This window comes from Lepidochelys kempii, chromosome 6 (assembly GCF_965140265.1).
Source record: "Lepidochelys kempii isolate rLepKem1 chromosome 6, rLepKem1.hap2, whole genome shotgun sequence".
Taxonomy (NCBI): Eukaryota; Metazoa; Chordata; order Testudines; family Cheloniidae; genus Lepidochelys; species Lepidochelys kempii.
Window position 1 is genome coordinate 105,467,699 of NC_133261.1, and position 20,455 is coordinate 105,488,153.

The following is a 20,455-nucleotide window of genomic DNA, read 5'->3' on the forward strand; positions in this document are numbered from 1 at the left end:
TACACAGAAAGATATTTACATTTTAATATTTTATATTGTGTATACTTTGGTTTAAAAGATCTGATTGTAGTATGGGTATGATCTTAGTAACATCATCAGGACAAATAATGGGACCTGATTCTCGTTTCATTTATATTGGTGTACAAGAGTAGTAACACCACTGAAATCACTAGAGACATACCAGCATCAAACTTGTGCAAGAGAAGAATCAGGCCAAGTAAATTTATAAATATGATTAATCCAGCATTTCTTTAAATAGGTATTAGATGCACTGATAAGTCACCTTCCTGAAATTCTTGAACTTATGACTACCGGAGGAGAAAACAGTGGATCAGAAAGCAAAGTAAGCAACCTGTGTTTTGTAGTCTAATTCTAAACATGAAGGAGGTTAGTACTGAAATTGTTTCACATATGTAATGCTCATTGAAATCACTGAGAGTCTGTTTGCAGAAGGATTATGGGACCAGATCCTGACTCTGACAAATCTGCAAACTGACATTTGTATTTGTTTGTTTACTTATATACATATCAAGAGGGAGAGATAATTATATAGATGTAAGGCCCTTTTGCACAATGCAAACATTTTCAGTTTATACTTGCCTTCTGTCTGAATAAATAACCACAAAGTTTCTGAGTAGCAGCCGTATTAGTCTGTATCCATAAAAAGAAAAGGAGTACTAGTGGCACCTTAGAGACTAACAAATTTATTAGAGCATAAGCTTTCATGAGCTACAGCTCACTTCATTGGATGCATACAGTGGAAAATATAGTGGGGAGATTTTATATACACAGAGAACATGAAACAATGGGTGTTACCATACAGACTGTAACAAGAGTGATCAGGAAAGGTGAGCTATTACCAGCGGGGGGCCGGGGGGAACCTTTGGTAGTGATAATCAAGGTGGGCCATTTCCAGCAGTTTACAAGAACAGTAGGAGGGGAAATAAGGGGAAATAGTTTTACTCTGTGTAATGACATATCCACTCCCAGTCTTTATTCAAGCCTAAGTTAATTGTATCCAGTTCGCAAATTAATTCCAATTCAGCAGTCTCTCGTTGAAGACTGTTTTTGAAGTTTTTTTGTTGAAGAATTACCACTTTTAGGTCTGTAATCGAGTGACCGAAGAGATTGAAGTGTTCTCCGACTGGTTTTTTAATGTTATAATTCTTGACGTCTGATTTGTGTCCATTTATTTTTTTATGTAGAGACTGTCCAGTTTGGCCAATGTACATGGCAGAGGGACATTGCTGGCACATGATGGCATAAAAAGGGATCAAATTTTCAAACATAGTAGCTAAGTTGCATCTAAGTTGTGCAATTGCATCTTTATGGTTTCATAGTCAAAGTGTAGTTGCATATGTCTAATAGTAATTTGTATGCACATCTGCGTAACTTTATGTAGAACTGCCCCTTCAGACAGTTAATCCTTTTAGGAGGAATGATGGCCTTGTGATTAGGGTACTGAATGAGTACTTGGGAGACCTGGGTTCTACTTCCAGCTCTGTAACTTACTCCCTCTGTGATCATGGGCAAGTGCCTCAGTTTTCCCATCTGTAAAATGGGGATGATACTACCCTACCTCACGGGCATGCTGTGAGTACAAATTTATTAATGTAGGGAGGTGATCAGATTGTCCATTGCTGGGGGCCCATATAACAACATGATTGGATGAATGGATTTTGCGTGTGCAAACACAGGCTATCATCTTAAAATAGGAACAAATCAGTCTTGTAGATTTCTAAATTAACATAATTTTTAGGCTTCAATTAATACTGTGTCATAATGACTTGAGATTTTAAATTTTTAATGTTTTTAATTTATATTTTTAGTTATTGACTGTCCCTGACTTGATTCCGGCACTAACGACTGCGGAACAGAGAGCAGCAACTTCTTTAAAATGGAGAACTCATGAGAAGTTATTACAAAAATATGCATGCCTGCCTCATATCATATCAAGTGATCAGATTTATTATCGTTTTTTGCACAGAATGTTGACAATCATTATGACAAATGTGAGCCCCAAGCTGTCTCTATCTCTCTTCTGTTGTTTTCATATTTGTTTCTGATGCTTTAGAATGACTAATACAATATAAATAATACCTTTATGTACTATATATTTTAATTAAAATTAGTATTTATTATACTATCTTCTATAGAACAAAATTAGATTGTTCACTAATTTTATCACATAAGAACCCCCCCTCTTCCCTCCCCACACCTTTCATAGGAAAAGTTGGACTTCATTAACATTTCAAGAAATTGTCATGTATTCTTTTCTGGATTTCCCTTCCCATGCCATTGCTGATTCTCAATATGTTTTTGTGTAAATCAAAATTTTCTCATCTGGAAAATGAATCTTTTACTTGATCCCTTAGCTTACTTTATATTACACTCTTTCTTTTGTGACATTTAATTCCATGGAATAAATTGTGCTTTAGAAAGACTGGATTGGGGCCTTGTTAAATTAATCGAGGAGAAAGAGTACTGTAAAAAGGCATTATTTTTTGTTGTTTATTTTTGGTAGCACCAATAGTGTGCTAAGTGATTTCCAGAAACAGTAGAAAGTGCAGTCCCTGTACCAAGCAGCTTAAACACAAAAAAAGGGATAGAGAGAGGAGAGAAAGTGGGTAAATTATATAAATAAATGGTCAAAGTTGATGGGCCCAATTCACCATTGCATTACTCCAGTTTTACACCAGTGATATGCCAGTGATTTCTGTGGAGTAATGCAATGGTAAATCAGGCCTCATATAGCTTATTAGCAATAATATGAGACAAAATGTAGAAAATGTGCATGACAGTTAAATGATTTTAGTTAAAACTAATATATTTTTAAAAGAAAAGGATGTGGGAGCTCTTTATTATTTTTGCACATATGAATAAAATATGAATGGTAAACTTTTTCAGTGGCATGACCTACTTCAATGTGAATATCTGGTAACTATATAAAAAGCTGACCCATAAACAGAGGTTGTCGGAAAATGGAAAATGAATCCCTGAAATGTAAAACATATTTTTAGTTTTCACTCAACAACCAAAATATTTCAATTTGGTATGGTACTGTGTTGCTTCATGAGAGCTGTAGTTGCTTCATGCTGTGAGTCTCCTCTCCTGTCCAGGCTCCCTGGTTGGACTCCATATCCCGTTACGCACCATTGTCTTCCCTCTTGGTGAGCGGAGACTGTACCTTATGGGAGTCCCAAAGCCATGATGTATCATGGGAGATGAAGTCTGACTGGGGAATTCAGCCCCAAGAGGAGAATGAGGAGGTGGGGCAACTGAACTACAGCTCCCATGAGGTATTGCAGCAGCATATCCAAATCCAGATATTTTGGGTTTTGGCTGAAAGTGTTTTGGTTTTAAGAATTTTTTTTAACAAAAAAAATCAAAATTTTCTGCAGAAAACTATCACTTTTCATGACTCTTTTCTGTGGGTCTTAAAGTTAAGCATGTGCCTAAGTGCTTTACTTGAATAAGGATAGAATTAAGCAACAGCTTAAGTGCTTTGTTGGATCATGGATAAGGCTACGTTTCTGTCACAGGGGTCATGGAAGTCATGCAATTCCTGACTTCATAGAATCATAGAATATCAGGGTTGGAAGGGACCTCAGGAGGTCATCTAGTCCAACCCCCTGCTCAAAGCAGGACCAATCCCCAACTAAATCATCCCAAGCCTGACCTTGAAAACCTCTAAGGAAGGAGATTCCACCAACTCCCTAGGTAACCCATTCCAGTGCTTCACCACCCTCTTAGTACTTTGCATTGCTGAGTGAAAAAGTTTTTCCTAACTCCAACCTAACCTAAACCTCCCACACTGCAACTTGAGACCATTACTCCTTGTTCTGTCATCTGCTACCACTGAGAACAGTCTAGATCCATCCCTCTTTAGAACCCCCCTTCAGGTAGTTGAAATCAGCTATCAAATCCTCCCCCCCCACCACCATTCTTTTCTTCTGCAGACTAAACAATCCCAGTTCCCTCAGGTTCTCCTCATAAGTTTTCCAGAGATCTCCATGACATTCTCCCAAGGGCTGCAGCACTCTGGAGCTGGCAATCAGTGGGGCCTTGACAGGGTTCCAGTGACAGGCCAACAGCAGCAACAGGTGATGGGGGTGGAGGAAGGGCTGCAAGGTTCCAGGGACAGGTGACAGACTCCTGAGGGGACCCTCCTCAGGGTTCCAGCAATGGGCGACAGCCTCGTGCAGGGGGTGGGGGACGACTTGGGCGAGTGGCGGAAGGTGTCCCATTTTCTCTTTGGGAAATATGGTCACCCTGCAGCTCCTAGCTGCCCTGGGCAGAGGGCCGCCCCTCCCCAACGCAGCTTCCAGCTGCCGCAAGTGGAGGGGATCCCCACAGCTCCCAGCTACCACAGTGGCAGGGGAAACCGTGGAGCCGCAGCAGTAAAAGTCACAGGTCACGGCTTCCGTGAATTTTTGTTTATTGCCCGTGACCAGTCCGTGACTTTTACTAAAAATAACCATGACAAATCTTAGCCTTAATCATGGGCCAAAATTATAGGTCTGTAAATACTACACACATCAGGAGCCATGCAGACCCACAAAAGCTGAAATCAAAATGCAGTATACAGTAAGTTATGTTCTACATGTGCCTAGAGCACAATACAGGTTCAGTGTTAAACATTCAGACCTTTTTAAACATCTGAGTTTGTTCCTACATTTTATGGAACTAAATGTTTTCAACCAGCTGTGCCTATAAGTTATTGTTTGGCTGTTATCAGTCTGAAAAGTGACATTGTTTGAATTAAAAAAGAGGTCTAATTAAATATTAATGGAGTCTATTTGTAAAAATACTTGATCTGAGTAGACATTAAAAAGTATTTCAACTTGAAGTGTAATATCTGTTACCCTTAGAATGAAAAAATAATGTAGAATATATTGCAAGGGGAAAAAAAGGAAAATAAAACCACATGCCAAAATATCACACTTTCAGAAGGAACCTGATGAGTTGTCTTATTTTTCTCTTGTAGTTGATAGTGTGTCCAGAAGTACCTATACATGCCTTTAGATGTTTAACTGTATTTCCTGTTTCTTTTAAGAATGTTCTCCCTGTCCAAAAAGCAGCTGCTCGAACTCTCTGTGTTTATTTACGCTATAATCGCAAACAAGAACAGAGGCATGAAGTGATTCAGAAACTGATAGAACGTAAGCAGTAATTTTTTCTTGATTATTTTATGAGAAGCAAATTAATTCTGGTAAATGAAAAGGAGATGGTGCTTAGGATTGTACTCTGTAACCATATCATCAATGAAGAAACAATATTCAGAAGACATATGGGACCACCAGTTTGGTCCACAGTGTCATCAGATAAGACATGTGAATATGTACCACAGCTATGCAAAGTACTCAGCAGGAAGAGTCTATGCAGGAAATTTACCATATGCTGAAAGATCCTGTAAACCCACACTGCTGGAATTCAGTATTTTTAGCTGAAGGTGTTGTATTATACAAAGCAGTTTTTCTTAGAAAATAGAACACTAGAGGCTGCATTTTAAAGAGTGCTGAATGATACATTTTCTGAAAAATGAATAATTTATAGAGGATTTAAATAATTTAAAAGCAGCTGACAAATTTGACCTATTGATCTGTACTGTAGTTCCTCAAAAATTGCATAGAAGGATGAAAAGCCCACATTAATGATCCTTAATATTTGCACATCTCTAGCTTCATGCACCTGATATGTGGCGTGAAATGCACGAGTTTCTGTTCCATGTACCAGCTGTGTCACTTGTTAGTTCTGATGTTTCAGTTGGCTAATCAAACACAGAGGATGATGTCCTGGCCCCCATTGAAATCAGAGGCAAAACTGCACTGTCTTCAGTGGGGTCAGGATTTCAACCAGAGAGTGAATTTGAGATAGGCTGACACGCTGGGGTTTGCGACAAGTTTATTGACCCTATCACAACCATTAAAATCACTTTCAGTCTCAGGCTAATCCTTGACATGATCTATTTCATTTTTAAAACTTTACAGATAACCTTTTTGGGGTTTTATTTTCCAGAGCTGGGCCAAGGAAAAAGTTACTGGAACAGACTTCGCTTTTTAGACACCTGTGAATTCATTATGGAACTGTTTTCCAAATCATTCTTTTGTAAATACTTCTTTCTACCTGTGCTCGAGCTTACCCATGATCCAGTAGCAAATGTGAGGTATTGTACCAATTGTATGAAATTTTATATGGAAAAAACTAACCCTAATAGTTTCATGGTGTATATTAATATAATATTAAATGGCTTCTTTAAATAAGTTGAGTAACAGGGCTAAGATTTTCTGTGATAGTTGAAAAGAAAAAGAGGATTATAAAATATCCAGAAGAACCTGGTATGATAGGACACAAAAGCATGTTTTTTATAACATTAAATCTTGCCTATTAATCTACTAGAGCATGTCAACATAATAGTGGTTAGAGGAGGACCATATGATATCATTTATTTGTATTTTTACAAAGACCTTTATAAGTCTATTAAAGAAACTCGACGCCTAATTCAAGACCCATTAAAATGAATGGGTGTCTCTCCCACTGAATTAATTGAACTTTGGATCAGCCCTCTGTTGATACAATATGAAGGCTAAAGTATTGACACAAATTAGAAAATGTCTAGGATAGAAAAAAATAGGAATAAATTATCAATTTTCAACATAAAAGATTCACTGTGGGGTGCCTGCAGGTTCTGTGCATGGCTCTTTATTGTTTAATAAATTCATTAATGATCTGGAAGTGAACTGAACAGTTCAATAATGAAATTTGTGCCAGTCACAAAATTATTTAAGTTAATCAAGAGGAGAAGACTGTGAGGAACCTCAGAGGGACTTAACAAAGTTAAGTGGCAGCAGAATGGCAGATAAAATTTATTGATGAGAAATACAACTTAAAAAAAAAGACACATTCTGTAATCCATTGGAATATAAAAACAAAACCTAAATATTAAACATGTGAAATAAATTCTCTTTGAATGTTGGGAATACTATTTTTTTTCATTATGTATAATGTTCTACACATGTATACCTAGAGCTGTGTAAAAATTGTATTATTCTGATATATTGTATATTTGAGAAACAGTTGGTGATCATGTAAAAACACTAACTAATTTGAAAAAATACTAACTCCTAATGTATGTGCAAAAAAGGGCACAGTTAAGGTTGCACAAACAGCCTTATCTTTGGATGTCCAAACTTTAGAGTATTTCACTTTGCAACCTTAATGTTCTTTTAACATAGTTTTTGCATGAGAATGGCATAGTGAAGCTAGTGGATCTTCTGTTTACTCTTACCACTAATAAAAGAACAAAGGGATATTCAGTGGAATTGAAATGCAACAAATTTACCACTGATAAAAAGGAAATGCATTTTACAGAATGCATCCGTAGCCATTGTCACAAGTTATCAGCATGGCCAAAAGCTTAGCAGGATTCATAAAAGTGAATATGGACATTGAGAGCATCCACAGTTGTATCAGTATGCTAAAAGTAAACAGTGATTTAAAACCTCATATATACTGGCATAAGTCAGCTACTAACTGGTGGGGTTAAGTAAAAACTTCCCCTATGGACATCGTATTCCATAATTTTCTGCTTGGGGTTTTTTTTTAGCTTTCTCTCAAGCATGTGGCACTGGCCATTGCCAGAGCCAGAATACTAGACCAGATTGCCCATTGACCAAATCTGATAACGGCATTTTTTATATTTCTACTCTCATATTTCAGTACGTACACAGTGGTTCAGATTCCACATTTTGTAATAATATAGTATGCTATTTTTGTACTGATGACATTCTAGAAAATGCTTTCAGGATTGTAAATATATTAGTTTTCTATATCTGAAGAAGATCTGTTTGAAAATAAGGACATTTTGCTTCCTGTATTTATATTTATTCCTTTAATCAAACTGAATTTATATTACAAAATCAGAGAATCATTGAAGAAAACTGAAAAATGTTAAATTTGCTATTTTGAGAAAATGGCCTCAAAAATTTAGTTTCGTAGCTGACAAGGTACAGCTTTGTGTATATAATTCCGTTACAATAAAACTCTTTCTTTAAAGAGTTTCTGCTGGCATTTTCTACTGTGTAAAATTGAGCTTAATTATTTTAGAAAGATATTAACAGTTTCATGCAGCATAGTAAGCCATTATGGAGAGCAGTACTGGAAAGCCTATTAAATACTTTATAGAATTTTGAATGTTCAGTGATATTGTATCAAGCAGTCACAACTTTATCATTTCAGTGTGAGCACCTGCAAAACTGCTAGGAGTCAGAAGTGCAGCCACATTTCATTATCCCATCCAGAATTACCCTGAATTCTTTAGAGGTTCTCCTCCCCCTCAGCCTTACCTCCACGCTGTAGGCCCTTCCTTGTGATCTCAATCTTCAGGTCAGGGAGAGTTTGTTCAGACTAAATCATCTAGCAGTGTCACAATACAGAGCACTTCCTCTCCTGCAGTAGCCTGGAAGACCAGAGAACAAGAGTAACATTTTGAAAAGTGTCTAAAGTCCCATTTTCAAAAGGGACTTAGGCTCTTAAGAGCCTAAATCTCATGGACTTTCAATGAGACTCCTAGATGCCAAAGAACCAGACACCTAAGGGAGTTCAGCACCTGCATGTTTTTTGAGAATCCCACCAGGCACATATCTAGACCTTTAGGTGCCTAAATACTTTTAAAAATCTGTCCCTAAGTCACTTTTTTGAAAATAGGACTCCGCCTCTGAAGTCACTTAGGTGCCTTTGAAAATTTTACCCTGGGACTAGAAATAACTTACATTTTAAGTGTTGCTTTTCACACTCTTCAGCTTTGCTTTTCATTCTTACTTAGTCAAAGGACTTCATAAAAATCAAGTTTAGAGGTAGGCTGAAAAATAAAAGCAGATATGAAGTGGAGTCAAATTGGCTACTGCTTTTATTAAACAATGGAACCAAGTATTTGCTCACTATCTGCATTAGAAGTTAAATATGAATTCCTTTTCTTACAGAATGAAGCTTTGCTATTTGTTGCCAAAAGTGAAATCTACCCTGAAGGTCCCCACGGACAAACATTTACTTCAGCAATTAGAGTTGTGTATAAGAAAACTTCTCTGTCAGGAAAAAGATAAAGATGTCTTGACTATTGTAAAACGAGTAAGTATTTTTCTGATCAAGGAACATGTCATGTTGCAGCTGTCACTGCAAATTAAGACAACTGATGTCTTTGCTCTTGAGGTTGGGATAGGAGGTCAAGGACTCTGTTATTCTTTTTGTCAGTTTGAACAATTGGAATCAGAGAAAATGTCAGATTGAAATATATTATATTCTGCTGAATTTAAGAGAAGGATATATTTTCTTCGTTTCTTAAAATACAGTTAACTGCTTGACGCTGTGAGTCAGGCTTTCTTGTTTAGTGACTGCCTCAGCCTGCTCCAAGGGTAGCAGTATGAATACAGGTATGGGAAGAAAGGTTCACATCCGTAAAAATGAGTAAGAATACTTGAAGTATAAATGTTTTGCTATTGTTTCTATTCTTTAGTAACAAGATGCATTTTCTTTGTGCTAGATTGTACTTATTCCCAACACAGCCACTCAGGAAAGAGGTGGGAAGTAAAAATGCCCTCTTCTCCCAGTGCAGCCAGTTTAGGACTACCTGGATTGCAGTCTTTATGGATGCATGCCAACTCTTTCCCCCTAAGAGCGAGTGGGTGGGGTATAGATTAAATAGAGCTTTGCCTCCTCATATATGTCAGCCAGCAGTATAAGTAGGCTACATCCCAGAAAAGGCTGGGGGTCATCACAAATTACCTCTCCCCACCCTAGTTTAATGGGGAACCCCAAGAGGTATTGACAGTGTCTGCATTACTCTCGTGCTCTCACTTAGCACAGCGCAGCTAACTTTAGATCATATATAAATGGCACAATTTAGCCATTCCTTTGTGAATCAGAGTGGGATTTGGTGAGAAAACAGACCTCTATGAGTATTTTCTGATTGCAGCATTAACTTCTCAGCATATGGGTTATTATATAAGCTCATGGAGGATGGATACATCAACTATGGGTCCATCAACTTGGCTATTAGCCAAGATGGTTAGGGACACAAATCCATGCTCTGGGTTTCCCTAAACATGTAACTTCCAGAAGCTGGGACTGAAAGACAGGGGATGGATTACTCAGTAGTTGCCTTGTTCTGTTCATTCCTTCTGAAGTGTCTGGCACCGTCCACTGTCAGAAGACAGGATACAGACCATTGGTCTGACCCAGTATGGTCATTCTTATTTTCTAAACAATACAAAAATGTTTCTTCAGTTTTAAAAAAATCCTTACAAATGGGACCCCATTAAGGTATGTTAGCAACAAGAAGAAGGTCAGGGAAAATGTGGGACCCTTACTGAATGGGGGAGGCAACCTACTGACAGATGATGTGGAAAAAGCTGAAGTACTCAATACTTTTTTGCCTCCATCTTCACAGAGAAGGTCAGCTCCCAGACGGCTGCATTGGGCAGCTCTCAGTGGTGAAAGAACAGATTAAGGACTATTTAGAAAAGTTGGACATGCACAAGTCCATGGGTCTGGATCTAATGCATCCGAGGGTGCTGAGGGAGTTGGTTGATGTGACTGCAGAGCCATTGGCCATTATCTTTGAAAACTCGTGGCGATGGGGGGAGGTCCCGGACGATTGGAAAAAGGCAAATATAGTGCCCATCTTTAAAAAAGGGAAGAAGGAGAATCCGGGAAACTACAGACTGGTCAACCTCACCCTCAGTCCCTGGAACAATCATGGAGCATGTCCTCAAGGAATCCATTTTGAAATACTTGGAGGAGAGGAAAGTGATCAGGAACAGTCAACATGGATTCACCAAGGGCAAGTCGTGCCTGGCCAACCTGGTTGCCTTCTATGATGAGATAACTGGCTCTGTGGATATGGGGAAAGTGGTGGACATGATATACTTTGACTTTAGCAAAGCTTGTGATACAGTCTCCCACAGTATACTTACCAGCAAGTTAAAAAAGTATGGATTGGACGAATGGACTGTAAGGTGGATAGACAGCTTGCTAGATCATCAGGCTCAATGGATAGTGAACAACGGCTCCATGTCTAGTTGGCAGCAAGTATCAAGCAGAGTGCCCCACGGGTCGGTCCTGGGGCCGGCTTTGTTCCACATCTTCATTAGTGATCTGGATGATGGGATGGATTGCACTCTCAGCAAGTTCACGGGTGACACTAAGCTTGGGGGAGAGGTAGATATGCTGGAGGGCAGGGATAGGGTTCAGAGTGACCTAGACAAATTGGAGGATTGGGCCAAAAGAAAACTAATGTGGTTCAACAAAGACAAGTGCAGATTCCTGCACTTAGGATGGAAGAATCCCATGCACCGCTACATGCTGGGGACAGACTGGCTAAGTGGCAGTTCTACAGAAAAGAACCTGGGGGGTTACAGTGGACAAGGGGTTACAGTGGACAAGAAGCTGGATATGAATCAACAGCAAGCCCTTGTTGCCAAGAAGGCTAACAACATATTGGGGTGCATTAGTAGGAGCATCGCCAGCAGATCGAGGGAAGTGATTATTCCCCTCTATTCGGCACTGGTGAGGCCACATCTGGAGTATTGCTTCCAGTTTTGGGCCCCCCACTACAGAAAGATGTGGACAAATTGGAGAGAGTCCAGCGGAGGGCAATGAAAATTATTAGGGTGCTGGAGCACATGACTTGTGAGGAGAGGCTGAGGGAACTGGGCTTATTTAGTCTGCAGAAGAGAAGAGTGAGGGGAGATTTGATAACAGCCTTCAACTACCTGAAGGGGGGCTCCAAAGAGGATGGAGCTTGGCTGTTCTCAGTGGTGGCAGATGACAGAACAAGGAGCAATGGTTTCAAATTGCAGTGGGGGAGGTCTAGTTTGGATATTAGGAAAAACTATTTCACTAGGAGGGTGGTGAAGCACTGGAATGGGTTACCAAGGGAAGTGGTGGAATTTCCATCTTTAGAGGTTTTTAAGGCCAGGCATGATAAAGCCGTGGCTGGGATGATTGAGCTGGGGATTGGTCCTGCTTTGAGCAGGGAGTTGGACTAGATAACTTCCTGAGGTGTCTTCCAACCCTAATCTTCTACGATTCTATGAAGGTATTGAATGTCAGTATTTTAAGCTTTCCTACAATGACAAGTTTCCTTTTAAGCTTAAACTTAGCATGTTCTTGGAGTTATTGGACAGCTTAGGGCAAAAATATTATTTTACTTTTTTTATAGACGGTGTTAGAATTGGACAGAATGGAAATCTCTGTGGATGCTGTAAGTGCCTTCCAAATTTTACACTTGCGAGTGAGAGTTAAAGATGTATGGAATGATATATGATTATTTCTATTACTCTTTTTTATTTTAAACTTTAATCAGTTTCAGAAAAGGTTTTATGAAAATGATTTGTTGGATCAAGAAAAAGAAAGAGAAGAACAACTCCTGTTGGAAATGGTATGTTTTTAAATATAATATGCCTGCCACAGTTTCATAGTTTAAAGCTAAATATTTATATATGTTGTTGGGAAGGTGATTCCAGGGTATGGGTGTAGTGAAGTGTGTATTATGGAGGTGTGCTGGGGGTGACATAGTTTCCTTTTCCACTGTAAAGTAGGGTTAAATCTCTAAAAACAACATAAACCTCCCTCTAATTATTATCTATATTACACCATGTCAGTTAGGAGACTGAATTTTTGGAGAAATTTCACACTTGAAAGCCTTGTAGCTTAAAAATTTTTAAGCTCTTTAACAACTTTCCTTTATGAAATTTTCCAAGAGACCCTCATGTTTTGGCAGACTTTTGTAATGTAATAATCTAAATACTTCAAAATTCACACTCAGCTTCAGTATGCAAAAAAGCTAATGTCATAACTTTTCTTGTGAGCCAAGAAAGCCAAAGGAGGCTGTGTATCTGCTGTAGACTTTCTTAATAAGAAAGAAGGGGTTGGAGCCAGTGACAGCTGCAGCCCAGCAGGGGGGAGGCTCAGTGTGGGTTGCATGGAGCACAAGGGGCTAGGAGGCATTCAGGAGCCACTCAGTGTTGGAAAAGAAGGCAGATAAATGCTATTGCCTCCCCGCTGCTCTAGCTTTTAAATCTACTGTGGTTCACTGGAGCTGTAAGCCTGGCAGAACTCTGCAGCTGGCACTCCCCCGGGTAGTCTACCATATCCCTGGATGCTCACACACCAGCCAATCAGCTCTCCGTATGCCTACACTGCAATGAGGGTATGTCTATACTGCAAATAAAAACCCACAGCTGGCCCGTGGGGCTCAGGCTACAGGACTGTGTCACTTCTGTGTAGATGTTTGGGCTCAAGCTGCAGCTCAGGCTCTTGGATCCTTGCATCTCACAGGGTCATAGTGCTCTGGCTCCAGCCCAAGCACGGAAGTCTACACTGCAATTTCAACAGCTCCTTAGCCTGAGCCCCGCAAGCCTGAGTTAGCTGGCCTGGGTAAGCCGTGGGTTTTTAATTGTAATGTAGGCAGGTGCCAGTTGCTCCCTGACCTGTCTGGTGTGTGAGAGCTGAGGGCCCGATAGGTTTTGGAGGAGGATTGCTTTAACACACCTCTTGTTCACAGCAGCAGGACTCCTCTCAAACGAGCCATCACAGGTTAAATACTGACCTAGAAATACTACCTTGTCCTTCCAACACTGCTGCAGAGCCCCCATACCTGGCCCTCTTTGTTCTCTGCAGACACCACTGAGCCTCTTGTGCTGGGCACTAGCATTTCCAGCTCAAGCTCCACTCACCAACACTTTAGGCAGCCTCTCTGCCCTGCTCAACTTCCTCTGCTGATCTCAAGCTCCAGCCAGATCTGCTAGGTAGCAGGCTGTCTTGTGAGCTCAGTCAAGGGCTGAGATTGGATCAGTGCCTAGGCAGGAATGCCTAAGGGGCTTATCTGACTAATTTCTGAGCTGACTTCCCACCCCTGCTTTGACATTCTATACTCAGTTCAGTCCTGGTGCCCACCTCTACTCAGATTTCTTGCATTTGGAACAGGGAAGTAGGAGCTGGCTTGGGCACTGGTGTTTGTGGACTGGGACTAATTCAGACTCCCCAAATTCCCCTATTATGTTTACCCTTTATAGAATTGTGACAAAGTTTCTCCTCTACCTTGGTGAGTCTTGCGCTTCTTGGCAGATATGCTCGCCTTGGAGCTTCATGGCAGCCCTCAGTTTGGCTGTTTTCGTGAACCCACAGTCCAGGTCAACTCCTCCTGTGTCTGACCAGGAGTTGGGAGGATTTGGGGGGAACCTGGGCCTGCCCTCTACTCCAGGTTCCAGCCCAGGGCCCTATGGAATGCAGCTGTCTAGTGCCTCCTGGAACAGCTGTGCAACAGCTACAACTCCCTGGGTTACTTCACCATGGCCTCCTCCCAACACCTTCTTTATCCTCATCATAGGACCTTCCTCCTAGTGTCTGATAATGATTGTACTCCTCAGTCCTCCAACAGTATGCATTCTCACTCTCAGCTCCTAGTGCCTCTTGCTCCGAGCTCCTTACACATGCACCACAAACTGAAGTGAGCTCCTTTTTAAACCCCCGGTGCCCTGATTAGCCTCCCTTAATTGATTCTAGCAGCTTCTTGATTGGCTGCAGGTGTTCTAATCAGCCTGTCTGTCTTAATTGTCTCCAGAAGGTTCCTGATTGTTCTGGAACCTTCCCTGTTACCTTACCCAGGGAAAAGGGACCCACTTAACCTGGGGCTAATATATCTGCCTTCCATTACTCTCCTGTAGCCATTTGGCCCGACCCTGTCACAAGAATGCTCACGTTAGCTTGGCCTTTGCCTGGTGGGGTTATGCTGCATGCTCCTGACCGCACCTACCTCTGTCAGAGCCCCATACCCTCAACTGCCACAACCCCATAGTTGTATGTCCTCACCCGTGTCCCTGATGCACCTCTCCCTACTGAGACGCCCACACCTCCTGGTTGTCCCCTACCAGAGTCCTGCAGTGCCTTACCTGAAACACACCTTGGCAGTCCCTCACTCCCACCCCAGGCATATCCTGGCACCTCCAGCTGGCCCCAAGGCAGAGCCTCACACTCCCCTCAAAAGCATTACATGTATCCAATTGCTCAAGCTTAATTGCCGCCTCTGAGCACTTTGGTTAGAAGTAACACATTCTACATTAGTGTAGTAAAAATATGACGTGATGGTGAAATGTCTGTCTCACTGAGGCTGGAGTTAAGTTCTGTGTTTGAGCATGATTTTGAGGAACTTGATGTGTTCAGTGTGTGGTTGCATGAGGAGTCTGAGTACATCTGGACAGTATGAACTAATCTGGTTGTTAACGGTGCATAAATTGGTGATTTCCTTGATTTCAATTATTTAGTTAATTGGAACTACACTTGAACAATCTTAACCATGATTTAATGAAGTTTTTTTGTGGGGATAGTAACTAGAATTCTAAAGAAAAGAAAAATAGACCTTTCTACGTTCCGTTGGTGTGTGTATTATGAGGTGTGGTACAGGAAAGCAAAGCTAATGTTACATAGGTGGGAGGGATCATGCTTACTCTGTTTGGAAAGCACCAAGCACACTGAAGACGTTACTAGAAATAATTTGACTGAAATGATATTTCATGCATATATCGATAATTATATGTCCTATCTGTTATAAAACTAGCTAATAATACAGATTTAAAAATGGGTTTACTAAAATATGAGAAATTATTACATGTGGTTCAAATACCTTTTTTTCAATAGAGGCTTATTAACTCCAGTAAATACTTTAGATGCTAATTTTAGAGAAAGCATAAAGCTTGAGAAAATACATTGGTTATATCAGTTTGGATTTAAATATTGTCCATCTATATTGATTTTGTATCTTCATACTGTTTATTAGCCAGACCTTTAAATTCTATATGTATTCTAGAATCATAGTGGCCACATTGCACAATAGATATAGCATTTCCATTTTAAACACCCAATTTCTATGTTATAGCTTCTCCTCTTTCTGGCTAACATTTCTCTTGCTTGATCTCAGCCTACAAGATCTTTCTGAGATCATGTAATAAAAATCAAGAAGCTTTTGAGTTGTAAGAATCTGAATAAATAGTAATTTTTATCTGTTAAGAAATTTTTCAGAGACCTTCCTGAATTCAAAAGCAGGTGTACTTTAAAGCGTCACACTTAGCTTGTGCAAAGTCATGTATGAGGAATTATTTTGTTTTGTTTTGTTTCAAGAAATGTGTTTTTAAAAGAAAACAATACATTGTCAAAAACAACATACTAAGCATAAATTCCTTACCATTTTTCATGGAGGGGAATGTTGAAGATCAAATTTCCTGAGTCAACTTTACATTGTGTTACCCTACTCTTTTGTTATGATCTCTACTACAGTAAAAGCACACTAGATCATTCAGAGCATTTACTGGGTTCCAGCCGATATTCATTAGTGAACACATGACAGTGTTATTGATAGAGGGGGTCTATATTCAAATAATGGAGAGAAGAAATTAATTTGTAGGTTGGTGGGTTGGGAGCATGCTCATTTACAGGAGGCCTTCAATCTGTGTGGAGTGTAAATTCTCATTCTTATGAAATTGTTTCCATAATAGGAACAATTAGAAAAAGAGAAGCAGCAGAATGAGGGAAGGTCTATCAGTGATAAAATATTTGAAAAGAAGCGTAAGTTTTTTTTTTGGGGGTTCTTGTTTTTATTTTAGGGGGGTGATTCTTGGTAAATGAAATTAATATAGTAGTGTTTTAGGAAACATGATGGTGGGTGTTTAACTTAGTAAAGAACTCTTGTTGTTTTGTCATTTTTTTTCTTTAAAAAGGTTAATTTATAAAAAATGTTTATGGTGTGTTACATAGCATAGTATTAATTTCATTAATAAAATACATGTCCAATATGATATTTTCTACTAAGAAGGTAGTAGTATGATTGTCTGTCTGTCTCTTATTTCAAGGGTGCTACTATTATACTATTCTAGTATTATTACTATTTTCCCCAGTATCATACCAAAGTTGTATATAATATTTTACACCTTTATGTAAAGTAAGGCTATTTATCAGAGTACAGCATTTACAATAAACTTTGTTTTAGGTAGAGACAGTAAAACGTCATCAACTTTGTCAAAAAGTATATCTCTTTCTGTTTCTGGAAGCTCTTCAAGTGCATCAACAAGTAAGAAACAAATTTTTAAAAAAATTTCTAGGATACTTGTATCTCTCCTGTGCAAGTTTGAAAATAGACAAAGGTACCACTGACTCCCCTGCGGCCAGGCTTTCACCCACTGTGCATTGCAGAAAGCATTGCAGAAGAAAGCATTGCAGTTAGAGAACACGTGGTCTTTTTACACTTAAATATTTTCTTGATTGTTGTTTGGTCGTTCATGATGGGTCATATAAATGAGATTTATTGCTATATTATCTTCCAGCTCCTTTAATTAGCTTAGACTGAGAAGAAGTAATGTAAACAGACATTCTTACTACTGATAAAAGACAAATTGCAATAATTTCCTCACTTTAAATGTATTTGCGGCTTATTTGTTTCAGGCAAAGAAGGGAAGAAATCTAAGTTGGTTCGAAGCCAGTCTTTCAGTACTCAAGCACTGCATCCAAAATATGGCAACATAGACAAGTGTTCTAAGTATGTTTTCTTCGAATAGATTCCACTCCTAAGGTCAAATTCTGGTTACCTCTTATAGAAATATATGTATTCTCCAAAATATGGAGAATATACACCCCAAAATGTACTCCTGAATTCTAAGGTATAACACCCCAAACCATCTTATAGTTGTGCAAAGCAGGACATAATCTGTCCCATCTCAGAACTCTGAATAACCTATGAGGTATATTATCCATTATCACCTAATACTGGTTTGTACCTATAGCATACCTGCTTTTGGCCAAATAACACCACTTTTCTTATGTTGTGCTCTCATTTGCAAAACACTTCAGGATATATTTTCCATCTGGCTATTTCCATCCAGGACAATGGCACAAGGAATACTCTTTTTGCAGCAGTTGTTATCCATTTTATGCAGACACCCTTACTCCTTTTATTGTGCCACACCCCTACATGGACAACATGCCAGACTTCTGTGAAGATGTAATAAATGCTTAAGGCACTAGGTCAGCAGTATACTTTAGTGCATGCCTAACTTTAAGCATGAGTAAATAGGACTGCTCATGTGCTTAATGTTAGGTGCATGCCTAACAGTGGTGCAAGTACGGTAGTACGCTCTGGCACGCCGTACCAGTAAGATATTCATAGCTGGTATGGCATACCGGAAACACAGGAGGAGCCTGCCCCCAGCCCTTCTACACAGCTGCGTCTCCTGAGACCTCCGGCTTGGGGTCTGTACAGCAGCCGCACCGGAGGACAGGGCTGGGGGCAGTATAGCAGCCGCGCCAGAGGAGCTGCTGGCATGGGGCCACCGCTGCGGTTCTCGGGAGAGCCCTGAGATGCAGAGTTATCCCGGGAACCACAGCGGTGAAAGGGGCAGAACGTGGTGCCACTGGGCAGCCCCGCACTGGCAGCTCCTCTGGCACAGCTGTACCATCCCCAACCCCGCCGCAACTCCCCCCCCCCTCCGTCCTCTGGCGGAGCTGCTGTACAGACCCAGGCAGGAGGACTCCAGAGACGTGGCTGCGTGGAAGGGCTGGGGGCAGGGCTCCTGGTGGTACAGCAGCCGTGTTGGAGGAGCTGCCAGCGTGGGGCCACCAGACGGCCCCACGTTCTTCTGCTCCTTTGGCTGCTGCGGTTCCAGAGAGCCCTGATTTCCCAGGAACCACAGCGGCGAAAGGAGCAGAATGTGGGGTTGCCCCATGCTGACAGCTCCTTCAGCACAGCTGTACCGCCCCCAGCCCTTCCAGGCATCTGCGTCTCCTGAGTCCTCCTGTCTGGGATCTGTTCAGAAGAAGTCTCCAGCGTAGCGGGAGGAGGAAAGAGCACCTCCTCCAGGTAACATGGCATGGATGTGTATCATGGGGGTGGGGGAGAGCACGGGGACCCTGGGCTGGGGGTGGGGAGGAATCACATGGGGGGATCACGTGCCCCCCCCCTTTGTGTCCCTCCCATGAGTGCAGTGTACTGGCAAGAAATGATTTCTACTTGCACCACTGATGCCTACGTACCTTGTTAAATAATGGCCTAAATGAGCAGTTTCTTATAATTGGGAAATGTGTGAATTTTTTGTATTTGGGTGAAAAAATACCATTTTAATACAAATCTGGACTTATAAATGGCAAACATTTGAAGACCCAGAAACACTGCTTGTGACTTACTTAGTTTAATGTGTAATAGGTAATTTATCACCTAATTGTTTTTCTAGTAAAAGTTCTGCAACAGGATATACTTCTTCTATACCAGGAGTGGGAAAGGGTTCTATGCTACCATTTAGTGGTAAGTGTTGTTGTATGTATCAAAGTAGCTCCTAGAGGCCCTGGAGAAGTTCAGGGCTCCATTGTACTACTGTATCAACACCGACTAAAAGACAGAGACTCTGCTTTAAAAAAATAGGACTGTACTTGACAAAATGAAAAGAGCAGGAGAGGAACATTGATAGCAACACCTGGTTATGTAAACTAGCCATCTGATAACTGTTTGGTTGCAAGTCAAAAAATAAAAAAAATAAAAATTTTCGATAATCCCTACTGCCCACCTCCCTAGCCATTATCAGTTTGGTGTTCTGTTGTAGTCCCAAATGAGACTTGGGAAGAATTTGAAGTAAAATCGTATAGGGTCTTTACAAATTAATTCTGGACGGGTGTTCCAGGCATAAAGGGAAGCATAAGATAAAGCTCAAAGTGACTTCTTAGAGAATTAGACAAGCCAGTGATGGAGAGCTGCATAGTTGGTAGACAAGGGAAAGAAAGAAATGATGGTTAACAAGGTTAATCCCGGAAAGATTAGTTTTCTATTATTTGAAGTATCTCTTTTTTATTTTAGATTGCATAGTTTAATTTGTTTAGTTTCCAGATATGGAATGATCTTTAAAGATCATTACTACATTAATCGTAAATTTCACTCTGGCTACGGACAAGTGGACAAGAGTTAATTTGAGTCATATTGTGGTCAAACTGAAGATCTTTTAAAATAGCAATTACAGATATTTCCAATGGTAAATGCTTATACAGTACAAAAGCTATACAAATAAAAAATGGTTCACCTAAATGTAGTTAACATTAGACTGTTTAAAAATGTCAATGGCACATAACATTTGAGACATCTATATACTAAACCTGCTTCGTTTTACTCTCTGAATATAGGTTTGCAGAACTCTTGCAGAAGGCATTCCAGAATTGCCAACCCCAAGCATTCAAAAATCATGAGTCAGACCATAAAAAAAATCATAAGAATTAAAAATTATAACTGTAGAGTTCTTTTTATTTGTTTTCTGGTGTTGGAGACTTTAGGTTAATGTTGTCAAGCTTTTCTCTACAGCAACATCAGCTCTAAACTTCCTTTTTTTATTCAAATATGAGATTCTCAAGTAATAACATGATTCCAGCTGTT

The 20,455-nt window shown here is 40.1% G+C and overlaps 1 protein-coding gene across 4 annotated transcripts in view; it reads left to right on the forward strand.

The window, feature by feature from the left end:
* PPP4R4 (protein phosphatase 4 regulatory subunit 4) overlaps positions 1-20,455 on the forward strand; it is a 119,302-nt gene that overhangs the window by 90,668 nt on the left and 8,179 nt on the right. For all 4 annotated transcript variants that reach the window (XM_073349556.1, XM_073349559.1, XM_073349557.1 and 1 more), the window contains 11 exons: positions 260-343; positions 1,830-2,012; positions 5,057-5,162; positions 6,019-6,166; positions 8,982-9,126; positions 12,218-12,259; positions 12,362-12,436; positions 16,548-16,617; positions 17,039-17,119; positions 17,491-17,584; positions 19,272-19,342. In XM_073349556.1, coding sequence (XP_073205657.1) covers positions 260-343; positions 1,830-2,012; positions 5,057-5,162; positions 6,019-6,166; positions 8,982-9,126; positions 12,218-12,259; positions 12,362-12,436; positions 16,548-16,617; positions 17,039-17,119; positions 17,491-17,584; positions 19,272-19,342 — 1,099 coding nt within the window. The remainder of the gene's footprint in view (positions 1-259; positions 344-1,829; positions 2,013-5,056; positions 5,163-6,018; positions 6,167-8,981; positions 9,127-12,217; positions 12,260-12,361; positions 12,437-16,547; positions 16,618-17,038; positions 17,120-17,490; positions 17,585-19,271; positions 19,343-20,455) is intronic.